A 27,320-nucleotide genomic window follows, 5' to 3' on the forward strand; every position below is an offset into this window, starting at 1 on the left:
CAAGTATTCACTAAAAGAATTCTGTATTTACCCTTGGGCATTTTCCCTTCTTCTACACTATACAAAGCTAACAAGACCTGGACTGGTATGGAGACTTGGTGATGCAATTCAGCAGCATTATTAGCAAAATGATGAAGGTGATGTTACTAACATCAAGTGCCTTGCCGCATTTTATTTCATTATTTAATGATACTTTCTGATCTCTTAAAATGCACTCCTGTACTTCCATTACCATTTTTATCTCTATTAAAATTTCAAATGAACAAATGTATTGTTGGACTATTCTGACTTCATGAATGAATGTTCTGCTATATTTTGAATGTGGTAAGGAGTTCCCATCTCAAATGAAATCATACTGGAAGGACAACCATGAACCTGAGACTCTAGCTTACAAATTCTAATTTTTAAAGCATATTTTCCAAGTCATGTATGAACCTTAGTAGCAGGAGCCTTTTTTAAGGGTCCTGGTTTGGGTGCTGAAATGTCCTTTGTGTCCTTATCTCCTGCAGCCCCTGAAGCAGCAGTCCTTCCCGGCACAGGTTTGAATTCCTTCTTTTCAGCTGCCAGTCCAGCTTTCTTACCATGTACCAGCTCTACTTTTTCTGAACACTCTCTGATCTGGAGAATAAAGTTGAGATGAATATCATTAAGCCCAATTTTGAAACACAATCACTACATTATTACTTAATAGGTCACCTAAATCACAACTACATGAGCATTCAGAGAGAAAAGTTTCCTTTTCTTTTTTTCCCCAAATTTTATTTTATTAAATTTATTGGGGTGACAATTGTTAGCAAAATTACATAGATTTCAGGTGTACAATTCTGTATTACATCATCTATAAATCCCATTGTGTGTTCATCACCCAGAGTCAGTTCTCCTTCCATCACCATATATTCGATCCCCCTTACCCTCATCTCCCACCCCCCACCCCCCACCCGAAAAGTTTCCTTTTCAACAAAGATAAATTATCCGGACTTTCTTACATTTTATTTCTACACAAATTACAATTATAACAAACTTATAATAACCACATTTTTGATAGACGACATTCATGTTTAGAAAGGTAATTTTCCAGATATTAGAAACAAATTTATCTTAAAACACTGTTTTCACCTCCTCTACAGATTGTGGTCATTTAGCTTTATTTTTTTGTATGATTTGAAAGATAATTTCTCCTAATATGATTACTGCAGCTTGGGATAAAATTTAAATCTTCAAAAGCTATGTTTTTAAACTCTAGGTTTGAACTACCAGTGGTAATGAACTAAATTTCACGAGTTGGTATCAGCATGTTTATCTTAATGAAGCAGAACAGACAAAATTGAAATAAAGCTGTAATGCAGAGACTGGACTGCTGTCCAATTTCATTATAGTCCATTACTAACCCACCTTATCAAGCTTGAGTTTGTCCACATCGACTAAGAATGGGTTTACTACTTTCTCACCGACCACCTTCAGAGCAGTACCCAGTGCTTCAAATGCAGCATCTCTGACTTCAGGAGCAGAATCATTGATGTGCTACAGTCCGGAAGTAAACAAAATGATCTTAATACAAGGTGCTTTAGGTATTACTGATTTTAATTCAGATTGATGATGGTTGGATAAAGAATTTGCCTTTTACAATTCACTGAAGCTAAGTGTACCTTTTCTTTTGCCAATTAACAGTTATTCTTTCACAAATTTTTTTTTTAAGGAAACCTCTGAGAATCCATTCAGCACGTAAGTGCCTCCTTTCCTCCTGCCCTCTATCTAAAATGCCTCACACTCAAATGATCTTCAAATACTCCAAAGTATATGCCTGTGCTGGGCCAGATCCAACCGAACACCAGTAAATGGGCCAAAGAAGAAACAAAATGTTTAGCAGTTAGTGGAATCATAAAGTTAACTTGTGCTTCAAGACTAGGAACACAACAACACAAGAATTTGGATTCAGTTTCCAAAGTTGCAGAGGGTCTGTTCCTCAAAAGACCACAATCTACAGTCTGAGAGTCAAGTAGTCACTATACATAATTAGTAGGAAACAAAAAAATCTTTCTGAGATAGAAAATATTCCAACTTCAAAGAGAGTCTATACCTTAAGTAGAGCAGCACAAAAGGGCTTCAGCAAGCTCTTTGGCAGGGTAGAGGCAGTGCAGTGGCGGAAGCTTCTTGCAATAAAGAGCGATGTCTGCTGCTTGATGGTAGGATTTTTGTTATCCATTACTGCTAAAACATCCTCACTGATGTTCTGTAGAGTGGTCTTTAGGAAGAAAATGTGGTCAGTGAGCTCTTCTCAAGTGTAAAGAACAATCAAAATATTACGTTGACAAAACCTACTTTTGATAAAAGCACTGACTCATGCTGTCAACTTACAGTAAGGAAGATTGCATCCATTGCCTCCTGCAGAGCTTGTACTACGTGAGGCTTCTTCTCTTTGAATTTCTCCAAAATGGTTGGCACAACCTATAAAAATGAACAGCTGGAACATTACTTGGCAACAAAAAGGAATGAAATACTGATACATGCTACAATATAGATGAACCTTGGAAACATTATGCTAACTGTAAGAAGCCAGTCACAAAGGACCACATATGTATAATTCCATTTATATGAAAGGTCAAATCCGTAGAGACAGAAAGTAGATTAGTGGTCACCACGGTCTGAGGGGAGGGGAGAAGGAGGAGAATGAGGAGTGACTGCTAAGGGTTTCATTTTGGAGTGATGAAAAATGTTCTGGAATTAGATAGCAATGGTTATACAACCTTGTGAATATCCTAAAACCACTGAATTACATACTTTAAGAGGGTGAATTTTATAGTATGTAAGTTATATTTCAATAAAGCTATTATTAATGTTTGGCTCTACCGAAACAAACAAAAAATGAACATCTAAGTTGGATAAAAAGCCATTTCCATTTTTGAAGGGAATAAGACTTAGGCTAGAATAATTAAGGGTTCCCATTCTGTACCATGGTGGCAGTGCTTCTCAACCTTTTTTCTGCCTCTGTACCTTATATGCAACCATAAAGCCACTTCTGTCATTAACATCTCTTATTAGACAAAATGAATTTCAGCGAGGTGGATTTACAGGCATAGTATATAATCCTCTCCCCGCCCCCCCCCAAGATTCTGATATACCACACTGGACTTGATGTCTCCTGCCCACTAAAGAAAAAAGAAATAGTACCAGAAATTACAGCAATTTTGATCAGAATTATATCGTCTTATTCAAATACTTAGTTTAGATCAGTAAAGTTGGAATTTTCATAATTTTTATCTTATAAATTATCAATAATGGATTAAATATTTATTGAATGCCTAATATATCTATTGAGTGCCAAGCACTGTGCTAGCAGGCAAATTAAAGCTGTTTGTTAAGGTCCAAAAGACACAGGAAAAGCCCATTGGCATCCAAAAAAATTTTTTTTTCAAGATTTCACAGAAATGATACAGATTAGGAGAGTATGGTTCTCATGATGAAATATAAAAGCCTTTTTAATACTAGGAGTTAATTATAAAATTGAAAACCAAAATATTTTAATGGCTATAAAGCTAAAGTTTACTTTTATATATATTACTAAAAAGACAGTTTATAACTAGCTAAAAAAAATAAAGCTGAACCACTAACATGCTTGTTATCAAACAGCATTAAGGGGGAAGGGGAAGAAATCCCCAAACTATGAAGCACTGGAGATATTCTTTAACCTGCACAACTAAATATCACAAGGCCAGGATCAGAACTCAAATAAGAGGGCCAGGCAATCATCCAACTATAATTTAGCAAATTAAAATGTATTTTAAAAATTGTTTTTTAGCTTGAATAGCTATTCCTAACACAAAAGTGTAAAATATTCTAATAAGTGACATAAAGCTGACCAAAAGCTAATACACTCTAGTTCACACACACATTATATAATAAATATTCCTAATTACTATAAAAATGCTAATTATAATTTTACTCCAATACGTGTAACGCTTTTATAGATTCTTATTTTTAATTCCCTGGTAATCAGCTAGTCATGATTTATTTTTATTTGGTACTGTCTTCTTTTTTTCAATTAAGTTCTCTAAAATTATTTTTAATGCTATGAGTAAGCAAGCTCCAAATACCATAACTAAGTGAGGTTAGGTATCAGCTTCACATTATAAAAGTGACACATGACTACAGACTATTAGAGACTCTGAAGTCAATCTAGGGAATCAAATGATCAAGCGGCTAGTAAGTTAAACCCTAAAGCTCAGTACAATTAATTTTCCGGATGCTGAAGCATTCTAAGTAGTTCAGACCAGATTTAGAGGCCAAGTGACAGATGCCACACACAGTTAAACATCTCAATTGATTAAAACTGTTACCAAACTTGATTGCTTCCTAATTTATACAAAGAAAATAGTATACTCAACAAATGTCTCCAGTCAGATTTTCTTAGAATAGACTAAACGGATGTCACCAACAGTGTAACCTATATAAAATGTCTCAAGTATATGAGTAAATTGTTATTTTCTTAAAATACAAAAGCACTATAAATTATATTTTATATATTAATTCACTTCTGATTTTATATTGCCTTTCCTACTCTCATTTTTACTCTGTCCTGTTTATCATAAGTTTTATTTCATTCTGTTATACAGTACATAATGTTGTGAGAACCAAGCAAGATATTAATAAGTAATAAGAAAATCAACTCAACTAAGTACTTTAGGCTAAGTGCCTGATTTTCTATATAAAGCTATTGAATTTTGTTATAACTGACATCTTTATTGAAATGTTGTAGAGTTATGCTCAATATTAATAAAACTTAGTGAGAAATTTACTTTGCCCAATATGTAAAGATCTATGCCAAAGAGCTGTTTTGAATCACAGAGCAAACCAGTCTGACATTTTTGATAGTATTGTTGATTTGTACTTAAAAAGGAGTGTTACTTACATGTCCTGCGTATTGTCCAAATTTCTTCCTTAGCCCTACAGCCAGGCCAGTAAGACATTTTGCTGCCAAAGCCACCAACATGACATTGGTGTCCTTTCCAACTACCTACAAAAAGGGAAAACAAGGAAAACAAAACAGTCAGAGCCCTGTAAAAGGGAACTGAAAACTTACTCTTAAAAGAGCTCTGAAAGCTGTTATGCTAATGGATAGCCTATTATGTTTCCTACAAAACAGGAAAGATTCTTCTTTAACAATATCAAATTTGGGAGATTCCTTTCAGGATGTTTAGTCTCCTATCTTAAAGTTCTACCAATAAAATGTACATAAAACCACAACTTCAAATCACTAACTCTCCATTAGTGGTAGTCTGGGCTATCAGTGCTGCGTGGTGCTGTAGAGGAGGTTACTCTGATAATGGCAGAGAAGCTGGAGGCGAGCTGATTGCTTCAGGGCAGGGGAAGCCAAAAGAGAGTGCATCTCTGGAAGACGTCACAAGGCAGCAGCTCTAACACTGACACCCAGGGAGCACCAGCAGAAACTGCTGTAGATACCTTCAAGAAGCTCCTGGGAGTGCTAAATTGCAAATGCCACTGCAACCATTCCTCTGAGGGAGCTTCTGGCCTTGCAGCTGCCATTTTAGTTACCTAATGATCATCAAGTTTACATTTAGAGCCTCTGAGCAGAATCTCCTCCAGCACTGCTTATACTAACTACCACCCTCCTATACGACACCCCACAGAGCCTAGCGCTTATCAAAACTCACAGGTGGTAGGTATAGCTGTGTCAATTTAGCAGGACAGTGACTTGCCTGGGTTCCTTCCTGCTAAGATTTTACTGTGCTATACTGCCCAAGTCACCTGGTGTTAAAAAGCTGCTTTACTTTTAATTGCCCCAAACCCTTGTTTTTCACTCTTTTCCCAGAAGAAGTAATGCTTCCATTTTTTCCTTGGATTTTATCTAGTCCCTAAGATCTGGTAATCTCTAAGGAGAATGTTTCATTCTAGGTTCCCTGAATTAAAAAACCTTTAACGCACAGCAAGCACGGCACCTACAGGTACTCCCCCGAGCTGAGGAGTAAGGATTAAGAGTGTAACACTTATTAAAAACAAGTTAGATGACATAATTTTATAGGCTCTTTATAATGTTATTTCATTTAATATTCACCCAAACCCTATAAAGTAGGTACTGCTATTCTCTCGATTTTGTAGTTTTCAAAAATTAAATGGAGATTAACTTGCTCAAGGTCACAGAGCTAGTAAATACTCGTACAGTAGTGCTGTGGTTCAGACCTCTTGCTCTCCCTCTACAGCACACTCTCCCTCTAAACTCACGTCATGGAAAAATCATTTACTTTATGAGAAGATGAGATCAGGGTCCTAAGAAACATTCTGTCAACATTCTAATTAATTATGATAAATCTATGGAGAAAAAAACTCCATTCAGTCCTGTATTGAACTCACTACCGGCACTTGTAGATGTTTGGATTATTTCTCCTTACCAAAACACCTCTCAGGTATTATTTAGACGCTAGACTTTATATTTAACACTTAAATGTATATCTAGGGTTGGTCATCAAAAACATGCCAGACCCCATTCCAAGAAAGCCTAGTTCAATGAATCTGGCATGGGATTTGGACATCAGTATTTTAATACAGCTCAAAAGGTGATTTTGTTATACCAGCTAAAGGCCCCCCACTCTTAGGAGAATACCTCTCCTTTCCCACTATTAGAGCAGTAACCAGTGGGAGCTGAACCCTAGACAGTGATGATGCTAATGTAAAGCTTTGAAAAGGATCCTGTGAACCTATTATAGTTCAAGATGGTAAAGGATTTTATGAACTTATAGGTGAGTGATGGACCAGGCACCTAGTACATATCTGCCTATCAACACTCATTGTCACACACCCGTTTGACTAAAACAATTGTTCTCAACTGGGAAATGGAAGTGGGGAAGGTAAAGAAGTGTTTATTTTAAAGAAAACTAGTGTATGTGGGGGGACTCCATTCCAGAGTTGAGAAAAACTCAGTGAGTCTATTCTAGACTGGGGAAAGGAAGGTTTAGCTCACAATGTTAATGTAATCTAAATAATGGGAAATGATCTATAATTAAAAGTGCTGTCACTTCTCCCATAAATCTAGGCCTACAATGTAATTTTAGGTAATTATCAATTAGTATTTATCCTTAACTAGAATGTAAGCCACTAGTTAATAGTAATCAAAACAAAAACACTCTTGACAGAGGGAGAAATCAATGAAACCCATCATTATTCTGTTTGGAAATCTATAGTGAATATAAGCAATAATTAATGGAAGAAATGTAGAAAGACCAAGTGTAAAAAAGGTTAATACCACATAGAAAGTCTGGAGATTATACAACAAAACGTCTTAAAAACCCAAATCTTTATCTAAAGATTAAAAATATGTATATATTAATCAACACCTATAGGTAATTAGCAAAGTCAAAGCAACTCCTTGAGGGGCAGAAGGGAGAGGAGAGAGGGAAGACTTACTGTAGAAGAAAGAACTACAACCTGTCAGAACAGGAAAGCCCACAAAATATCAGGTGACAACTCGAAAGACAGTTTAATAAATTATTTCAGGAATACTATAAAGAATTTCAAAACAAATAGGTCTTTCTTTACTCCTTGTGTTAAAGGAAAAAAATTGGGAAATTAGTGGGATTATTTGATAAAGAGAGGAGAGGCTATTTATGGAGGGAAGAGGGATCGGTCTATATTGTATTCTTCAATCTCAAGCTCTTCGATTTCACCATTTTTAATATGTCTCTGTTAAGTCAACATAATATATGAAGTTTGTGTTTACACCTAAGTAAAATCACAAATAAAATATTTTTAAAATGTCATGTTTAGGTCACTTTGTACAGCTGAGGTTAACTTTTCATTGTTTTAAATATTTTAGCCACGTAACTAAGGTTTTTGTCTGTAGCCTCTGACTGATTGCCCTCATTTCAACATGTGAAGAGGGAAAAACATTTCTCCTGCTACTCTAGAGCTCATAGAAATCTATGTCTAGCCAGATATAAAGTCCATGACCCTCTCTGTATAGAATACAGCAAGAGATTACGTTTATATTACAATGCCAGTGGAAATCACAAACCAGTCTTTATCCGAAAAGCTAACATCCTAAGAAAATGCACGTAGAGAACATCGATTAATATTCCTTATTGTCAGATAAGAAAAAATAAAAGCTTTTATTTGAGGCATTGAGAATTCAGTGACAGGGCAGTAAGATTCCTGATAAAAATTATATACTAGAGAATCTGAAAGTCTCTTCAAGGCCACTAGAATCTCACTTTCCCTCTCTTAGTGCCTTCTTCCCCTTCTCTCTTTCTTCCCAGGCTCCAGGTTGGTGCAATCTTTTCCCTCAGGGCAATTCCCTTTAATTACTCTTGCCTGACTCTGGGGCTCTTCAAGATGGAAGACTGATGACTCATCAAAGATTTTGACAAATCATATCCTTGCCTCCAAATCCCACATAAGAGGGAAGCATAGGAAGGCTGACTAGGAGAAAACAGTCCATCCTCATTATTCATGGACTTCGTATTTGCGAATTCACCTACTGGTTAAAATTTATTTATCATCCCCAAATCAATACTCATGGTCCTTTCCTGGTAATTCAGACAAGCACAGAGCTGCGAAAAATTTGAGTTGCCTGCTGTGCATATTTCCTGCTGAGACTGAACAAAGCAATACTCTGCCTCTTCTTTCAGCTCTCATACAGTAAACAAGCATCTTTTTCACGGTCTATTTAATGCCATGTTGGTTTCTTTTTTGTGTGTTTTTTTGCATTTTGATCCTTTCTGTTGGTGCCTTCCCCATTAAAATGACCCCCAAGTGTAGTGCTGAAGTTCTGTCCAGCGCAAAAAAGCTGTGATGTTGTCTTACACAGAAATTATGTGTTAGATAAATTCTTTTCAGGCACAAGTTACAGTGCGGTTGGCTGTGAGTTCAATGTTAATGAATCGATAATATATATTAAATAAAATGTCTTCAAACAGAATTAAACAAGGTTGTGCGTTGTTTTATGTATCATTGATGAAAATGTTATGACTAAAGGTTGCAGGACCCTGTATTTCCCCTACGAACAATGGTTCAGGATTTGCTAATTCAGCATTCATGGTGACTTTATAGACATAATTACCAGGAATAATGAGAATTACTGTACTTACATGTGTATATAATTAAAGATTAACCTCCTCTCCCCACTATTTTAATCCTCTGTAATTTCAGGCTGAGGAAGCAAACAAAGTTTTCAACCCGGTGTATTCAAGATGATGTCTTCAGTTTGTTCTTAAGCTCTATAACTATATCCACAGTGTTTGATCTATACTTTCAGATTTTATGAAAAGCCCCATATACAAAAATATCTGCCAGCAGCACTCAAGTTGGTTAGACTTAAGCAATACCAAGGGGATATTTTCTAAAACTATTTCTTTCTTTTTTTTTGATTGGTTCATTCATTTATTCTTCTTTAGATTCCACATATAAATGAGACCATATGGTATTTGTCTTTCTCTGTCTGACTTATTTTACTTAATATTATGTTCTTTAGGTCCATCAATATTGTTGCAAATGGTAAGATTTCATTCTTCTTTAGGTTTCTTCTTATGTAGTACTTGCATGCTTTAAAATTGACACACGTCCCACATCCTTTGCTTTAGTGTGGCATCATTCGCTATCTAAAAAAAGTCTTCATATTTAATATCTGTCCATTAAATGAAGCCAATTTAAATAGTTCATCCTACAGAATTATAAAACTGGAACAGCTGGGTCTAGATCAGCAAGACCCTCTTTTTCTTAAGGTTTGTACATGCTATCAAACAGCATATTAAAGTCAAAGTGATAAAAAAACAAAGATTAAAAACCAATCCCTCCAAACTAACATGGGACAATTATTTTGAACAATGCTCCCTAAATGGCAATGCAGTTGTGATAAAAAGGATGACTGATAAAGAGAAATTCAACAGCCTGGACTATTGCTGGGATACCAATGTTGAAACTCCTCACATTTACCTTCTTTAATGCTTTTACCAAATCCGCATAATCGCCTGCTTCCAATTTGGGGTTTTTCACTAGTACTTCTACAGCCTCCAGGGCTTCTTTTCTCTCTTGCCATTTTTTCGCTTCCTGCAAGACACAATAGGAGTCACTTATAGAACAGCAAATTAAAGTATTTCTTGCATGCTACTAATTCAAAAATAAATACCTTTTGTTTTCAGAAACTTTTTCTAAAGTTGGTTAAAAAACAAAATTGCAAAACTGTACAGCTAATCAGAATGTTTTGTTCATATATATAAAATTTTTGTTCATATATAAAAAGTATTTTCATAACATTTCATAACCCTAAAGTTCTATAATAAGTAAATGGAATGAGATGACAGAGATTTTTCCTTCTCATTTTCTAAGCAAATATTAGTACGCGGGAATTAAACAGAAGACATTGACAGAAAACATTTCTAGCATATCTGACAGTGGCACAACTACAGGAGAAAGTAATTTCCATACTGACAACATTAAAAAGAGCAGAAAAGAACAATCACATAACCAACAACCAAAACTGTTCTAATTTTGGAGATTAGTTTTCTGGATTGGGGGTAAAATGCTAATCCTTTTGTTTTATAGCCATGAAATAGAATATGCTCTAGTAGAGTTCAAGCAATCATTCAGTAATTTGAATATACACTCTTTGAAAGAACTGGGGATACAAAGAAATGGTGAACTGGTCATCCTAGAGGACATTACAGTTCAATTTATCAAATATTTGCTAATCAGAAGCTTATAGGATACTCAAAGAGCTGATAAAGGAGCGAGGAACATCTTTAGTAAAAAACTACCAGGTCATGACCACCAGGAAAGGAGAAGTAAGTGCGAGCTGCTTTGGTAATACAGCAAGAGGACTCAACCTAGTTTAGGCTGACAGGTAGGATCTCCCCTAAAAGTGATGCTTACGGTGAGATCTAGAAGATAAAGAGGTATTATGAGGTGAATGGGGGAAGAAGAATGTTATAGGCAGAAAGAACAACGATGTTAAGGCCCAGAGTTTAGGGGGGGAAAAAACAAGTGTGGCACATTTGATACTGGGAGAAGTTTGGTATGACTGGAGCATAGAGAATGACAGCAATTAGAGATGTAGCTGAAAGGTAAGCGTGGGCCTCAAGGGCCACAGGACGATTTCAGATATCATCTCTTAAAACCCATGGAAGACACTGAAGGGTTTTAGCGAGGTAATATGAGAAGATTTGTATTTTCAAAAATGACACCTACACCTCTAAATGCATTGTGAAATATGATGGGAAGGAGAAGGAGGCAAGAGCAGAAACAGGGAGTCCTGTAAAAAGACTACTGTAGCATGCAAGGCAAGCTATGATGGTGGTTGGGATAAGACTGTTTCTCAATTGGGGATAATTTTGTCTCTTGGGGTACATTTAGCAACATCTGGAGACATTTTTGATTATCATGACTTGGAGGAATGTTATTACTTCTAACTGGTGGGTAAGGGCCAGAGATGCTGCTAAACATCCTACAATGCACAGGACAGTCTCCCCAAACAAAGAACTATTTGGGAAAAATTGTCAACAGTGCCAAGGTCAAGAAACCCTGGGGTAAAGTAGTGGCAGTGGGATGGAGAAAAGGGGATGCATTTGAGACATACTTAAAGGTAAAACTGGAATGACAATGAGGAAAACAGAGAAGTTAAAAATAATGTTTGACAGGAAAGATGGCACTGCCTGTAGGCTACATGTGGGTGGGCTCCACACAGGGGTGGTGGCAGCTGTCCCTCTAGCCCTCACCCTGAAGCCTCCGTGTGTCTCTGGTGACTCTCGAGTTGCCGCCCCTCTGCCGGAACCCAGGGGACAGTTCCTGTTGCAGGCAACTAAGAACCCTGACTAATATAGAGAAGTCAAATGACTTTCCCAAAGTTATCCAGCCAGCAAACAGAAATTTTGCCTCAAACGTAGGAATGCAAACATGATGGCTGGAGCTGGAGCAACCATCTTGAATCAGGATATGACACTGGCCCGTGCATGGAAGCTGTGTGTTGAGAAGTGCAGAGCAACAGGGTAGAAGAACTCTGGATCCCAGTGACTGAGGAGCTATCATTAATCCTGGATTTTCAATGTTAACATTTGCAAAAAATAAACATCTACCTTGTCTAAGCCAAAAAAAAAAAAAAGAATAATATTCGAGTTTTTGGTAAGGAGTGTTAAAAAAGTGCAATATCATGTTTCCCTGAAAATAAGGCCTAATCAGAAAATAAGCCCTAGCATGATTTTTCAGGATGACATCCCCTGAATATAAGCCCTAATATGTCTTTTGGAGCAAAACTTAATATACGGCCTGGTCTTATTTTCGGGGAAACACTGTAGTAGGTATATATGCAAAGTAGTGTGGGAACAAAGAAGCAGCAACTGATTCAGCCTACTAGGGAAGATCCAGATGGAAGCGGCACACCAGGACATGGCTCACAGAGCATTCTCTAGTTTTACTTAAGTAATTATTTAAAATGAAATAAATGAAAGAAGTGTACTAGTACTTACAATTTTGTCATAAAAGTCCTTGGGAAGTTTGGAAAGAATTTCTACTGCTTCCAAAAGCTCGTAAGCATCTATTTGTGGCACTTCATCACCATCGTCACCACCTTCCAGGAGAAAAACAAAACAAACCTTAAAAATCGATGGTTTTACTATCAGTCCTTTCACACCCCTCATGGAATCTTGATACAGACGGGATCAGCGTTATTAGTGCCATATACAACTTATTAAGAGGCAATCCTACAAAGTGTGCCTAGTGAACGTAGGTTCTTGTGCTAGGGACCGTTCTTGCTAATTTTTATAGAAACCAGTGTTTAAAACTGGCTTACCTCCCTCAGCATCTCCACCAGCAGACTGTTGCTGTTCCAATTTCGCTTCTAGTTCCTGCTGGGAACGCAGAAATCGAGTTGGTCTAGGAGCACCTGTTGGCAGTTTGACCCATTCTTCTTCTAGTTCTTTCAACTGCAAATATCATAAAATATTTTAGAAACATATACACATCTCCACTGTTAGGGAACATACTTAACGTTTATATTTAATAACACATCAGAATTTAATTTCTTCATTATGTGACTAAAGAGACAAACAGGATAAATTTAAATTGCATACATTCTGTAGCATAAGTCAAACTGAGTTATATTTACTATACTGAAGATGTATGACCAAGCACATAGAAAAAATAATAAAGTCCATTTTTTAGGACACTTTCATTAGTCTATGAATTCAGATATATTTGTATCAGATAAAGTCTCCAAAACCAATTGTAACAAAAATAAAGATAATATTAGTTTGGACAAAATACATTTTAAGTCCTGTCACCAAGAATATTCTACAGGGATCTTCTAAAATGCTGTAGGTTAAACATTAACATACTGGAATCACCGAATGTGTGGTATTTAACTTGAGAGGACAAAGTAACAGCAGAGACAGTTGGCTATGTTCAGAAAAATCAACTTGAGTTTAAAATTAAGAATGAGAAGTAATTATTAATATTTCTAAGGACAGAATATCAACAACAGTGAAAGGAAGGAACTATCTTCATATTAACCTTTTGCAAAGACAACCCCAAACTTTGTGCCTCACCTGAACAGAGTTTATGTTCTGTAACGGGGGCCTCAGGGCATCGCGAATCCATCTGTAAATCTCCACAGCAATTAGTTTGGCTTCATCTCGAACAGCCTTCTCTCGAGACTCAAAGAGTTTTGGCAACACTTTGATAATTGGCTTAAGCAAGATGATTTTGGAACCAAATTCACTAGAAGTAAAAAAAATTGGGGAAAAAAATGTCAACATGCAACATGCTTGGGTAAAGTGTTTGTTTCATTCACTTAAACATAGTTCCATACCTATATATTATAATAATAGAGTTATGTAGGTTGAGTTTTAAGGCACAAAATAAAAAAGGGGACACATAATCCCATGTATGTTTAGATATCATTCTTCCAAGAATACTATTTATGTAGGGTCTAAAATAATATTATCATTTAAAAACTAACTTTCTAGGTAACGAGACGAGGAATAATTCAAGTCTACAAAGGATCAACACTTACGCAGTATCTTAAATACATATGTATATACATATACAAGCTTAAAAATATAAATAAGTCAGTTTATAGATATTTAGATGAGTGAAATCTGCTTTTAATAAACTTTCAATAGTTCTTATAACTGAAGTAGTTCAGTCCACTCGAGCGATCACTAATCCTGGCAGTTTTGTGTTTCATTCCTGAAGCTATCGCATTGTAACTCCAGGCAACTTAAATCTCTTTCCTTTAGTTTTCTAAGGGGAAAACAGTTGCATTCTGACTTCTTTTAAAAAGGTAACACATTTAACTTTACATATCTGTCACATACTATATTTTTAAGGTCCCAACTGGCCAAATTTAGTTTTCTGATTCACTGCTAACATTTCTGAACAACAAATTCTGGAGCAAGAAGGATTTAGTTATGAAAGAACACTGAAATTCTTGGTAGGACCCATATATATTATTTATCTATTATCCATTGTGTACAAATTTATCTCACATGCATAAGTGTAACAAAATTTTTCAGTAATAGCTCCTGACATACTCCAATAGGCTAAAGAATGAGACTGAAAATACTCTCCCCAGACAGCAATATTTAAGACACCTGGTTCTGTAAATAGTTTAAATACAGACATCTTAACATGAAACTGAACTAGATAACTTCCAAGACTACCTTTAAATATCTCTTTTATTTTCATAGAAAAGAATGTTTTAACTTGGCTCAGCTGACCTTTAAGATTAAAGGGAAATCAGAACTGATGGTGATGGTAAACTATTCTTTTAAGGATACTCATCACGGCACCTGAAGAACCTAACATTTGGGATCTCCTAATTTTCTTTTACATTACTACTGTTTCGTCTGATTTTGTGTTTGTTTCACTATCTTGGCCTGCTTCTGAAAGATTAAAAACAAAAACAGAAACAGATGGAGCTAGTCCATAGGAAAAAGACACCTTAACAAAGCAAAAGCTAATCCTGATACTAAACATTACTATAGAAAAAACAAAAAAAGCCCGTTTTAGGGCCCCCGGAACATTTTTAAGTTTTCGGAAGCTACCACTAACACAGACAGCTTGAGGCAGCTCTAGAACCTAGACTGAACAGCTTGAACTGAAGGTTCTTGAAGGTCCCAGAGAGCTATCTAGTTTCACTATAGATTCTGGGATGCTTTAGGACAAATAAAGAACCATACAGGAATGGGACTAAATAACAACATCTATAAGGAAGACATAAGAAGATATACCTAACGTGTTCTTTTTCTACCCTTCTTCTCCCAGTCAGCTTAAAATGAAGTAACCAGAGTTTATAGCATTCTACACCAGAAACTACTAATTTAAATGGAGATTAGAATATAATACATATTTTTTTATTAGAGATCCAATACTAAGGACAGAACAGATCTACTGATACTAGCAGTCTTGATAAGCAAGTCAATTCACTTAATTTCTAGGATGACAGAATAAGCATACTACTTACTATTCAAAAACACACATGCCTACTATACTATACTAGGCCAGAAACGAGGAAAAATTTATCATACAAAAATCTAAGTGAAAGTCAAATTTTATAAAAGAACATTATGAACCAAGCGGAAGAATGTATAAATTGAGGATAGTTTAACAAAATTTAAGAATTTTGATACTTTCATGTAAGATAAACACGAAAGGAAGCATTTTCTCCAAGAAGTAGGTCATATATAACATCACGTGAGTTGAGTTGGGATGATGTCCGCTCTCATAGGCCACACATTTAAGGTTTCACTAGAGCTGCTTTCTAAAGTATCTCATGTGGATAGTATTGGGGACAGGGTATCAGATTAGAAGGACTGCCAAATCAGAACAAACTAGTGGTTTGTCTAATTCAGATTTCTACAGCAAATTACAGCCACTGGTTCCTGAAAGAGATCCTATTCAAGAAAAACTTCACTGCCAAACAACAAGAAAGTCTAGGATTGAAAATAACTTATTACACAAGAGTAGAAGTTATTTTGTATTTGCTGTCGCTGTACTTCTGTTTAAAGACATACAGCATTTGCTTCTACTTTACTAAAAAGGCAATTAAGCAAAGGTTTGCTCTAGCCAACAAACTGACTTTAGCCAAGATTTCAAAGTATATAAACTTATGCTTGAGGACACCAAGAGAGAAGGAGCTGCTTAAATGCCCCGAGGAGTGCTTTTCCACAAAAAGGCCAATTCATAATCTGAGAACAGGTCAGAAATATCCCCTGCTCACTTTCATTACAAAGGGATTTAGGTAAAGTAACTATACTGCACATTTGAAGGCTAAAATTAGGGAATACAAAGTGCCACACTTGAGGAATGACTTCAGCTTTTCCAGGTCACCTTCCCGGTTGGTGTAGCGTGCCAAGTCAAATCCAGCAGTTTTCATTTCTGGTTAAACCAGGAACCCAAACGCAACTGAGACATTCTAGATAATAAAACTGAAGTGAAAAGAAAGGGTCTTACCTTAAGGCTTTCCTCAGTGTCTCTATACAGGCCACTATGATCTTGGGGTTCTTACTGTCCAGGCCTTTTAGGAGCTCTTCTTGCACAGCCTCTCCTTTCTCTATCTCTATGTACATCAAACAAATCTCGATGCCCAGCTCCTTGGCTTTGGCTTTGGGTTGGTTGAACACTTTACTTACAACACCTGACACAACTTCTCCTGTGGTTCTGTAATGTAGATTATAAACAACCACCACACACGTTAGTAAAAAAAGTTGGAAAAAGGTCATGGAAGGTGATAGGGAAATCACCTACACTTTAGAAAAATGCTTAGAAATAAAGTAAATGAGTCTCTAATTTTTTAATTTATGTTCAAGAACATTAAAAAACTTATGCAAACCATAAAAGTTTAAGACATCACACCAGACAATAACACAGAACCACAGATTCTTATAAATGTAGAAAATTCAAATAAGAAAGCAACAATTCCTTGAAATCTCACTACCCGGAGACAACTCAACTTTTTGGCATTCACCCTTCCATACTTTTCTATATGCGCATATATATATACATGTATGTGTACATATATATATGCATACACACACACATATACAGATACAGTTTACGAAAATAGGATTAAGGAATCCTTGCTTTTTTGAAATTTCTTTAAAAAGTCATTTTAAACACTTAAGACAAGAGAATTTCTGCACAGAGGGAACGGATATGCACCTTTAGTAACAAAAGGCTGCTCCCAACTCCTTGGTAAAACTTTATAGTGACTATTGCTTCGAATCTCTTCTAAATTAAATAAAACCTGGACTATTAGAAATTAGAGGAATTGAGTGGGTTGGAATTACAGGCAGCATTTGTCAAAAAAGTTTCTGATAGCAGAAGAAAATGAAATAAAAAAAGCAATGAGTTCATTAATAGCAAGGGAAACTTGGTGATGCTGGTTAGCAAAACTGTCAAATTATGCTTATGATTGTCTTTATTGGTATAATCTTTGAAGTATATATTTCTTGTGCACATTTGTGTGTGTGTGTGTGTGGGGGGGGGCTCCTTTTGATGATATCAAGACTAGAGTTAGAAAAATTAGGTTTATGAGGTATGGGAGAGCAGAGTGACTAGAAACATCTATTATCCGTAGCTCAAGTGAAACAGACTGAGAGCCACAGAGGTTGTCTATGTAGCATTACCTCTCCTAAGAGATAAAAATGCCTAATGACCACAGGGAGAAAGATGTGATTCTAAGATCGCCTAGCTGGGAAGCCTTGTGGAAAAAGATTTTTGTAATGCCCAAATGTTTTCAGTGAAATGCTAATAATTCTTTGCTGACAACCTCTGTTTCTTCTAGAAGTTACTGAAGATTATCCTTCTTGGTCTAGAGTAATTTCCATACAAAAGACTCAAAAGGAAAAAAGTCACTTGCTCATCAAACCTTAAGGTAAAAACAAGATCTGATTTCTAATTTGCTCTTCTTTACAGATCTCATATACCATTTAGACTTCTGAGAACAGATAAAGACTCAATGAAAAAAACAAGTATCAAAGGAGCTATGAAACTAAGAAAATTAATATATTTTAAAAGTACTAAGAACTAAGGACGGTGATCCATAAAGATAGACAGATTAACCCAGGTAGTGCCCAACAGGGGTTTCTACCCAGAATATGGAAAGAAACTACTTACTTTCCTGCTACATGGGCATTTTCGACATAAACAAGTGCAGCTTCTAACCCTTTCAACTGAACCACTGCGTTGGAATCAGTCACAAATTTTTTGATCAATCCTAAAAATTTGGACCATTCTGGGCTCTTTTCATCCTTTATTTTCTGGAAGATCTTCAGGGCTTCTTCATACCCATTTAACCTTGCTTTCCACAGCTAAAAGAAAAATAGTATTTTGAAAAACAAAATTTAATGATATTATCATTTACTGTTAACTAAGGGGGCAGTAAAAATAACTACTCTATACCAGGTAATTTAAATAAAGGACCCCATGATAGGAAATAAAACAAGGTCTTAAGAAATTCAGACAGTTTTCCAAGAAGATAAACTAATAAACTTTCTTTTGTAAGTATTTAATTTGTATGATATTCTGCCAAGGCCATCTAAAATTCCTAATAGGCCATTATAAATGTATCTCACTTGGTATCCAAGTATTAGTTATTACTTCTTTATAATATGGCATATTTTTAAAGATGTGACAGTTCAAACATGAGAAATCATCCTGCTGAAACCACCCAATCTCCAAAGTACACTGTTTTTCAGTTGTACTGTGTAATCATTAGGCAGCTTTATACACAGCAGCTACACAGTATAACTACTGACAAAACAAGCCAATGACACTGAAATTTGAGTTCCAGAAAAGTCTCACCTTGTGTTCACATTTCTGATCAACCGGCAGTTTCATCCACTCACTGTCATCTCCCATTGTGCTTCCAGTTTCTCCTTAGAGTTAAGAGTAATTCCTGGACAGATAAAAATTGATAACTATTAAGTCTAGCATCAAGCAATCTCTTAAGAAAAAAAGACTTTTCTGAGATTATTCTTTATCATGCATGCACCAGTAAGATTAAAAAGCCCATTCTTTGTTTATATGCCCATTTAATTCCATTAACAGAACATTTAAAAAGTAAAAGGAAAAAAGTCAATAAAAAATCTAAATAAATCTAGAAAGAACAGATATTTATTTTTTAAAATGATGCTTACATATTTTTCCAAATGGGAACTTTTTAGATACATGTCAAAGCTAGGATAAAACTGAAGAGCTGAGCTACTTGGCCTTTTGAAAGGGCAAGAGAAGAGTTTCAAAGAAAGTTGTACTTTCAACCATTAACCTAAAATTCCTTACAGAAAATAACCAATAGGGAAAAATCTCAATGCTACCCAGTTCTCTACCTAATTCTGGTAAATATGACTTTAGTCAATGTTTACATAAACTAGTAAAAAATTAAAACTAGTGAAAAATTAAATCCCTAAATGAACTCTTCCTTTATAAACTTTATAATTAAACCATTTTTTTAGTGAGGTTTATTGTCAACACTCCTTTAATAACTTTATGCTATTGATTTGGATAACATTTCTTTCTGATTATAAAAGTAATATGTTAACTGCAAAAAATCTGAAAAGTACAGAAAATACATAAAGAAGGAAAGTATTAAAACACAATTTCGCATTGTGTGCTCACCACCCAGAGTCAGTTCTACCATTCCCCCTCCCCACTTACCCTCTGGTAACCACTAATGTGGTTATAGCACACAATATGATATACAGATGATGTATTAAAGAATTGTACACCTCAAACCTATGTAATTTTACTAACCACTGTCACCCCAATAAATTAATTTAAAAAACCCCACATAATTTCACCACCAATTAGTAACTGTGATGAACACTGAAGTGTGTATCCACTTGAGTCCTTCCAGATTTTTTTCAATGCACATACAGTGTATAAATTATATGGAAAAAAAAGAGGGCAGATTCTCTTACAATCTTTTTCTTATAAGGTCACAAACATTTCCCCATATTTGAGAACATGATATTTAAAGGCTGCATAGCACTCTATTTTATCATCAATCCTATTGCTGGACATTTAAATTGTTTCCAATTTTCAATATTATAAACACAGGAGAGATTCTGCTTCCCCAGTCCAGGTGTGAAATAAAATATATCTTCAATAAATATTTGTTTAATGAATATATACTTTGATACTGTGTTTCCCCGAAAATAAGACCTAGCCAGACCATCAGCTCTAATGTGTCTTTTGGAGCAAAAATTAATGTAAGACCAGGTCTTAGGAGCTGATGGTCTGGCTAGGTCTTATTTTCGGGGAAACACGGTAGTGTCTACTATGAACAGGCACGTAAAAGTCCTTTTTAAACATGTTGAATCACTTTGTACTAACAACTACACAAAAGAAAGATATTATTCTCACTTTACACACTAGGCTCACAAAGATTAAGTAACTTGCCAAACACAACAAAAGTGGTAGGCAGTGAGATCATAATACGATTCAAAGTCTATGCCTCTTCCTTTACAACTTGTTCCCTCCAATCAAAATGTAGGAAATGTTCCAGGGAAAGTTAAATACTCAAAGACTGAATTGTAAAAAGTTTATTAATGTGGCACTTTCACTGAGGCTTCTTTCCCAAATCCCCAGGACCCTGGGAAACAACAGCAGCGCATTTTGGAGCAGGAGTCAAACTTTAATAACGAATCTACAGTAACTCTAATACAGCTGTGGCAGGAGATGAAACGGTACAACAGTTTGGAAAACAGTATGCATTATGTAAGTTAAAGATGCACATAGCCCACCATCCAGCAACTCCATTCCAAGGTATATACCCTAGATATTGATGCCAACTGCACTGGAAGACATATACAAGGATATTCAAAGCATTGTTCTTTATAAAAGTCAAAAGTTGGAAACACTTCACAAGTTCATCAAGAAGAGAATGAATAAATAGTGGTATATAAACTCAGTGCAATATTATACAGCAACAAGAATGAATGAACTATGCAGTGCTTCCTAAACTCTATAGTGATGGACCAGTCTTTTTAAAATTTTTTCAAATAATTGTACTGATGTTTGTAAAATACAATAAAAATTAATTATTAGATCTGTGTATTTTTAAAGTTCCCCAAGTAAATGCAAAATAGTCCGGTCACCATGTAAAACAATTTTGTGGTTTCTTAAAAAACAAATACAGAATTATCATATGGCGCTGCAATTCCACTCCTCGGGATGTACCCAAAGAACTGAAAACAGGAATTCCAAATACGCACGAGCATACATGCATGTTCATAGCAGCACTATACACAAGAGCCAAAAAAAAACAGCCCATATGTCCATCAATGGATGGAATAAACAAACTGTGGTATGTACACACAATGGACTATTACTTAGCCATAAAAGGGACTGAAGTACATACATGCTGCAACCTGGATGAACTTTACAAACATGATGCTAAGGAAAAGAAGCCAAACACAAAAGGTCCCATGTTGTATGATTCCATTCTATGAAATATCCAGAATAGATCAATCCATAGAGACGGAATGTAGACTGGTGGTTGCCAGGGGTTGGGTGGGGAGAAGGGGCAAATGGGTAGAAACTGCTTCCTGGGTAAGGAGTTTTACTGTGGAATGACGGAAATGTTTTAGAACTGGATAGGGGTGGTAGCTGCACAACATTGTGTATGTATAAAATGCCATTTGAATTGTTCACTTTAAAATTGTTAAGTTTTATTTTTGTGAATTTCACTTCAATACATTTTTTTTAAGTTCCAAGGTGATTCTAATGTGCAGCCTGCAGTTGAAAACCTCTAATGTTACTTTCTTGGCACAAGTTTGAGCTGCAAAAGCAACCTTTCCCATCTGTTTTTCAGAGAAACACTCAATGAAAGCTTTTAAAACATTTTCCAACCAAGAGAATATGAGCAATAATATTCAACCATCAGCATTCTGAGTCCACTACAATATTTTTCTTTTTTTCCTGTTGGTTAAAAGAAACAGGTTAGCCAACCTAACTGCCTCATGTAAAATTTAGATGCCATTTTTGTGTTATACTTTCTGAAATGGCTTCTACTACTTTATAGCCTGAGTTTTTTAAAGTTGGTATTTATGATCTTTCTATTAAAAGGAAAGGCTTGCTTCATACTACAACCTCCCCAGCCACTGAAATAATGGGTACAGTGTTTGTGTATGCATGTGACACTGAGGGCTCTTGTTCTGTCTTTGTTTGTCTTTTCCAGGATTGATATACTAAGGGAAAAAAGCACATCTTCACTAATTTCCCCCATAGTTATTTTAATTATAAAATTAACTTTAGAATTTAATTTTTTTACATATACAAGAAAACATATGCAATGTTTGTGAGCTATGAAGCATTCTAATAAAACTGACCTACTACCCAGTCTGATAATTCAAACACTATCTGCGTTTCTTTCCTACCCTTCCCTCCTCCCCACAGAAGCACTTTCCTGAAGTTTGTTTAGTTCTATGCCATAGTCACAGTCATATATTCCTAAACAACAAAATTAATTCCGCTTGTTTGTGAGCTTTAGAAAAATGTTAGCATACTGTTTGTAATCTTCATAATTGGCTTTTTTCATTCAAAATTTCATTTGTAAAATTCTCAAAGTGTGGTCCAAAGACTTGTGCTGGTTCACAACTTATCATTCAGAGATTAAGTACAGAAATGGAAATAAGAGTTTAGAAACAACCATAGTTCCTATTCTAGCTTCTTTTATTATTATGGTGGTTTGAGGAACTGAAACAAGTTCAGCAAGGCTAAAGTATAAAATGCAACAAGGAAAGTAAGCGGGCTGTAGAGTCAGGCTGGAAAGTAGTCAAGATCAGACCCTAAAAGGTCTTATAAGCAATGTTAAGGAATTTGGACTTTATCCCAAAGGTAAAAGGAAACTTTGAAGGAATATAAGTAGGAAAACTTGCAGACACTATCAAACTTGCATTTTTTGAAGACCATGTGATATAATTGTAAAAGCAATGTAAAGCATGGCTTGGAAGGCAGTAACAATGGAGGGAAATCAGTTAGACGGCTGTGGTCTAAATGAAGGTGATGGCAACTTGGACCTAAGGGTAGCACCCTGTTTCCCCGAAAATAAGACCGAGCCGGACCATCAGCTCTAACACGTCTTTTGGAGCAAAAAATTAATATAAGACCGGATATTATATTATATTGTAATATATTATATTATATTATATTATATTATATTATATTATATTCTAGGACCTGGTCTTATAGTAACGTAAGACCAGGTATTATATTATATTATACCTAGTCTTATAGTGAAATAAGTCTTATAGTAAAATAAGACTGGGTCTTATATTAATTTTTGTTCCAAAAGATGCATTAGAGCTGATTGTCTGGCTAGGTCTTATTTTCGGGGAAACATGATAGCAATGCAGATGGAGAAAAATGGATGGATTTTAGAGACATAAAGAATGTCAAAGAACGTCCTTACTGAGTACATGTACAAGGGCTGAAAGAGGGATGAAGGTGAGTTTTGGACAAGCTGAGTTTGAGATGCATGCTAGACAAGTGTGGATGTGTGTAGCAGTCACTTCAGTAGGGGAGACTGGTCTAAAAGAGATTTCTTGATTCCTAGTTTGGTGATATGCCTATAATTTGTATACATATGGTTTCTAGATTATCTACAGTGAAAATTATTCACGCTTTATAAATAATAAGATTTATTTTGGTCATTACCTAACCTAATGAAAATAAAAAGAGCAAAAGAGAGTACACGAGAAAGACAAGTTTGTTTGCCTCCAAAGGAACTCAGGTAATTTAGAGAAATTTAAAACAGCAAGAGGAAATCATCCCCAATCAGCAGCTGCCTAATAATCAAGTCTAACCACCTAATTGGGCCTTAAGACACTGTTAACCTGCCCTTGCACAGGAGAGGAATGACTCCAGTTTTAACTGTAATTGTGGCTACCCACGCAGTCCAAACCCCTACCTCCACCCTGCGGCAACCCCTGTTCCACTGAGAGTTGGCTCTAACAGTTGAAAAGGAAAATCTTTCCTTGAGATTAACAGAAATACAACGGGTGGTAGACTATGATCTCTGTATTAGTTTTAAACTTTGGACTATAATTCTAGAATATTTGGGGTAGGGATCATTAAAGTAACTACTATTTGAACTATGCCTCTATCTGCAAAGTTTAACCATTATCACAAAAGAAAGTAAAAGCCTTGGGAACATTCAGAACTTATTCAGGAAGTAATGAAGATGGAGAAAAGTGGACAGAGGGGGCCGGCCCGGTGACTCAGGCGGTTGGAGCTCCGTGCTCCTAACTCCGAAGGCTGCCGGTTCGATTCCCACATGGGCCAGTGGGCTCTCAACCACAAGGTTGCCAGGTTCGATTTCCTGCAAGGCATGGTGGGCAGAATCCCCTGCAACTAAGATTGAACACAGCACCTTGAGCTGGGCTGCCACTGAGCACCTGGATGGCTCAGTTGGTTGGAATGCGTCCCCTCAACCACAAGGTTGCCAGTTCGACTCCCACAAAGGATGGTGGGCTGCGCCCCCTGCAACTAGTAACAGCAACTGGACCTGGAGCTGAGCTGCGACCTCCACAACTAAGACTGAAAGGACAACAACTTGAAGCTGAACGGCACCCTCCACAACCAAGATTGAAAGGACAACAACTTGGAAAAAATCCTGGAAAAATACACACTATTCCCCAATAAAGTCCTGTTCCCCTTCCCACCCCCCCAAAAAAAAACACACCTAAAAAAAAAAAAAAGAATAATGCTGCTATGAACATGCGTGTGCAAATATCTCTTTAAAAAAAAAGTGGACAGAATATGTGTAGAATAAAACTTAACAATTTCATGAAAAGTCACACAAGTTAATGTCCTGAATGATCTCTTTAGAGAAATGTAGTACTGTTTTCAATATACACAGCAAATTAAAACCAAACTAACATTCATAATAACCAAAGAGTGGTAACAAGCCAAATGTCCATCAAGAGATGCATACACAAATAAAATGTGGTAAATCCATACAATGGAATATTACTCAGTAATAAAAAGAAATGAAGCTCTGTAAAGAACTCCTAAAACTCAACAACAAAAACCAAATTAAACAATGGGCAAAGGACCTGAACAGAAGTTTCTCCAAAGAAGAGATACAAATGGCCAATAAGCACATGAAAAGATGCTCAACATTACTAATCATTAAGCAAATCAAAACTACAATTAGATACCACCTCACACCCACCAGGATGCTACTATAAAAAACACACACCCAAAAACATTAAAAAACAAGTGCTGACAGTATATGGAGAAACTGGAACCCTTGCACACTGTTGGTGGAAATGTAAAATGGTACAGCTGCTGTGGAAAATAGTATGGTAGTTGCTCAAAAAATTAAAAATAGAATGACCATATGATCCAGCTATTGCACTTTTAGGTATATGCCCAAAAGAATTGAAAGCAAGGTCTCAAAAAGGTATTTGTAGTAGCTAAAATGTGGAAGCAACCAAAGTGTTTATTAAGCAAAAAGTAGTATATACATACAATGGAGTATTATTCAGCCTTAAAAAGGGAAGAAATTCTGACATACGCTACAACCTAGATGAACTTTGAGGACATTATGCTAAGTGAAATAAGCCAGTCACAGAGTGACAAATGCTGTTTGATTCTATGTACACAAGGTACTTAGAGTAGTCAAAACCATACAGACAGAAAGTAGAATGGTTAATGCCAGAGGACGGATGGAGTAGGGGGACAGTGGGTTGTTGTTTAACGGGTATGAAGTTTCACAAGATGAAAAGAATTGTGGAGATGGATGGTGATGATGGTTGTACAACATTCTGAATGTATTTAATACCACTGAACTGCAACTTAAAAATGGTTAAGATAGTAATAGTAAATTTTGCATTATGTGTATTTTATCACAATAAAAAAGAAGAAATGAAATACGATACATAGCTACATCGGTTAACCTTGAAAACATTATGCTACGTCACAAAGGACCATATATTGTATGATTCCATTTACATGAAATATCCAGAGTAGGCAAATCTATATAGAGAAAAAGTAGATCATTAGTTGCCTAGGATTGGGGTGTTTGGAGATATTAGAAGGGTGATAACCAAGTGGTGCGGGGTTTCTTTTTGAAATAATAAAAATATTCTAAAATTGAATGTGATGACGATTGCACCAATCTATGAATATACCAAAAGTCATTGACTTGTACACCTTAAATGAGTGAATGCTATGTGAATTATATACTTCATTAAAACTGTTTAAACACAAACTAACAAAAAAGTTTACTAACAAAAGTCCTTAGGAGACAAGAATTATTTGTTAAAGCTACCAATCATTTTACATGTGCATAGGTTGGCTGTAAAGGTTAGAGTCCTATCTAATTGTAGGATCTAGTAATAAGGAATTACTCCATTCCAATTTTACCTAAGTTCATTCACTAAATTTCCCTATGGGTAAACCATGATATGTTCAAGGAGTTCACAGGAGTACAAGATGTATAAACAAATAATCATAATACAAGATACAATGCTTGTGGAAACGGACATTGGCAAGGGACAAATAAGGGTTATAGGAGTTCAGAGATAGGATTAACCACCAGTGAATGAGGATGGTCAGTGAAAATCTCGTACCTAGAAAGGATTGCATCTGAACTTAGTGATGAATGGGTGGGCTTTTTCAAAAACACAGGAGTGGAAGAGGAGACATTCTACACTGAGAAAACAAAAAAGGCGAAGTCTGGGATGTAGGAAAATACTGAGCATATTTAGGGAACACTGAATGGTTCCATTTATTTGCGTGTAAGATCAGAAAGGTACACTAGGGTTAGTCAGGTAGAATCTTGAACATAAAGCTAAACAGCAGAGGATGCTGATGAACTGAAGCAGGGCAGTGACATGATTCTATTTACTTTAGAAAAATAAATCTAGGTTGGTAGATGAGGGTAAAAGGGATCATATATATAGTGATGGAAGGAGACTTGACTCTGGGTGGTGAACATACAATGTGATATATAGATGATGTATTACAGAAGTGTACACCTGAAACCAATGTAACTTTACTAACAATTGTCACCCCAATAAACTTTAATTAAAAAAAAAATCTAGGGGGAGGGAAAAAAATCTATGTAGAATGAACTGGAAGAGAAAGTAGAGAGAGTCTTGATAGGAAACTGCAGTATTCCAGCACAAAGATAAGTAAGAGCCATAAATAGGGGTCTTGGCAGTAGGAATGGAAAGGGTGGGCAGGGGAGACGGAAAGGAGTTACATTAAAGAAGTAGAATCAACAAGCCTTAGCAACTAAGGATGTGGGAGTAGGAAGAAGAGTCTAGTAGGAGACTCCTGTCTAGGTGATGGGGGAACAGAAAAATATGTCA

General features: G+C 36.0%; 1 protein-coding gene across 5 annotated transcripts in view; it reads right to left on the minus strand.

The window, feature by feature from the left end:
• CKAP5 (cytoskeleton associated protein 5) overlaps positions 1-27,320 on the minus strand; it is an 87,283-nt gene that overhangs the window by 40,351 nt on the left and 19,612 nt on the right. For all 5 annotated transcript variants that reach the window (XM_019743673.2, XM_019743671.2, XM_019743669.2 and 2 more), the window contains exons 2-13: positions 18,802-18,895; positions 18,115-18,308; positions 16,450-16,656; positions 13,542-13,713; positions 12,788-12,920; positions 12,465-12,565; positions 9,940-10,053; positions 4,907-5,011; positions 2,356-2,445; positions 2,078-2,242; positions 1,393-1,521; positions 436-618 (exon numbers count right to left, since the gene is read on the minus strand). In XM_019743673.2, coding sequence (XP_019599232.2) covers positions 436-618; positions 1,393-1,521; positions 2,078-2,242; positions 2,356-2,445; positions 4,907-5,011; positions 9,940-10,053; positions 12,465-12,565; positions 12,788-12,920; positions 13,542-13,713; positions 16,450-16,656; positions 18,115-18,308; positions 18,802-18,858 — 1,650 coding nt within the window. In that variant the 5' untranslated portion in view covers positions 18,859-18,895. The remainder of the gene's footprint in view (positions 1-435; positions 619-1,392; positions 1,522-2,077; positions 2,243-2,355; positions 2,446-4,906; positions 5,012-9,939; positions 10,054-12,464; positions 12,566-12,787; positions 12,921-13,541; positions 13,714-16,449; positions 16,657-18,114; positions 18,309-18,801; positions 18,896-27,320) is intronic.

Source organism: Rhinolophus sinicus, linkage group LG06, assembly GCF_036562045.2.
Source record: "Rhinolophus sinicus isolate RSC01 linkage group LG06, ASM3656204v1, whole genome shotgun sequence".
NCBI classification, from domain to species: Eukaryota; Metazoa; Chordata; class Mammalia; order Chiroptera; family Rhinolophidae; genus Rhinolophus; species Rhinolophus sinicus.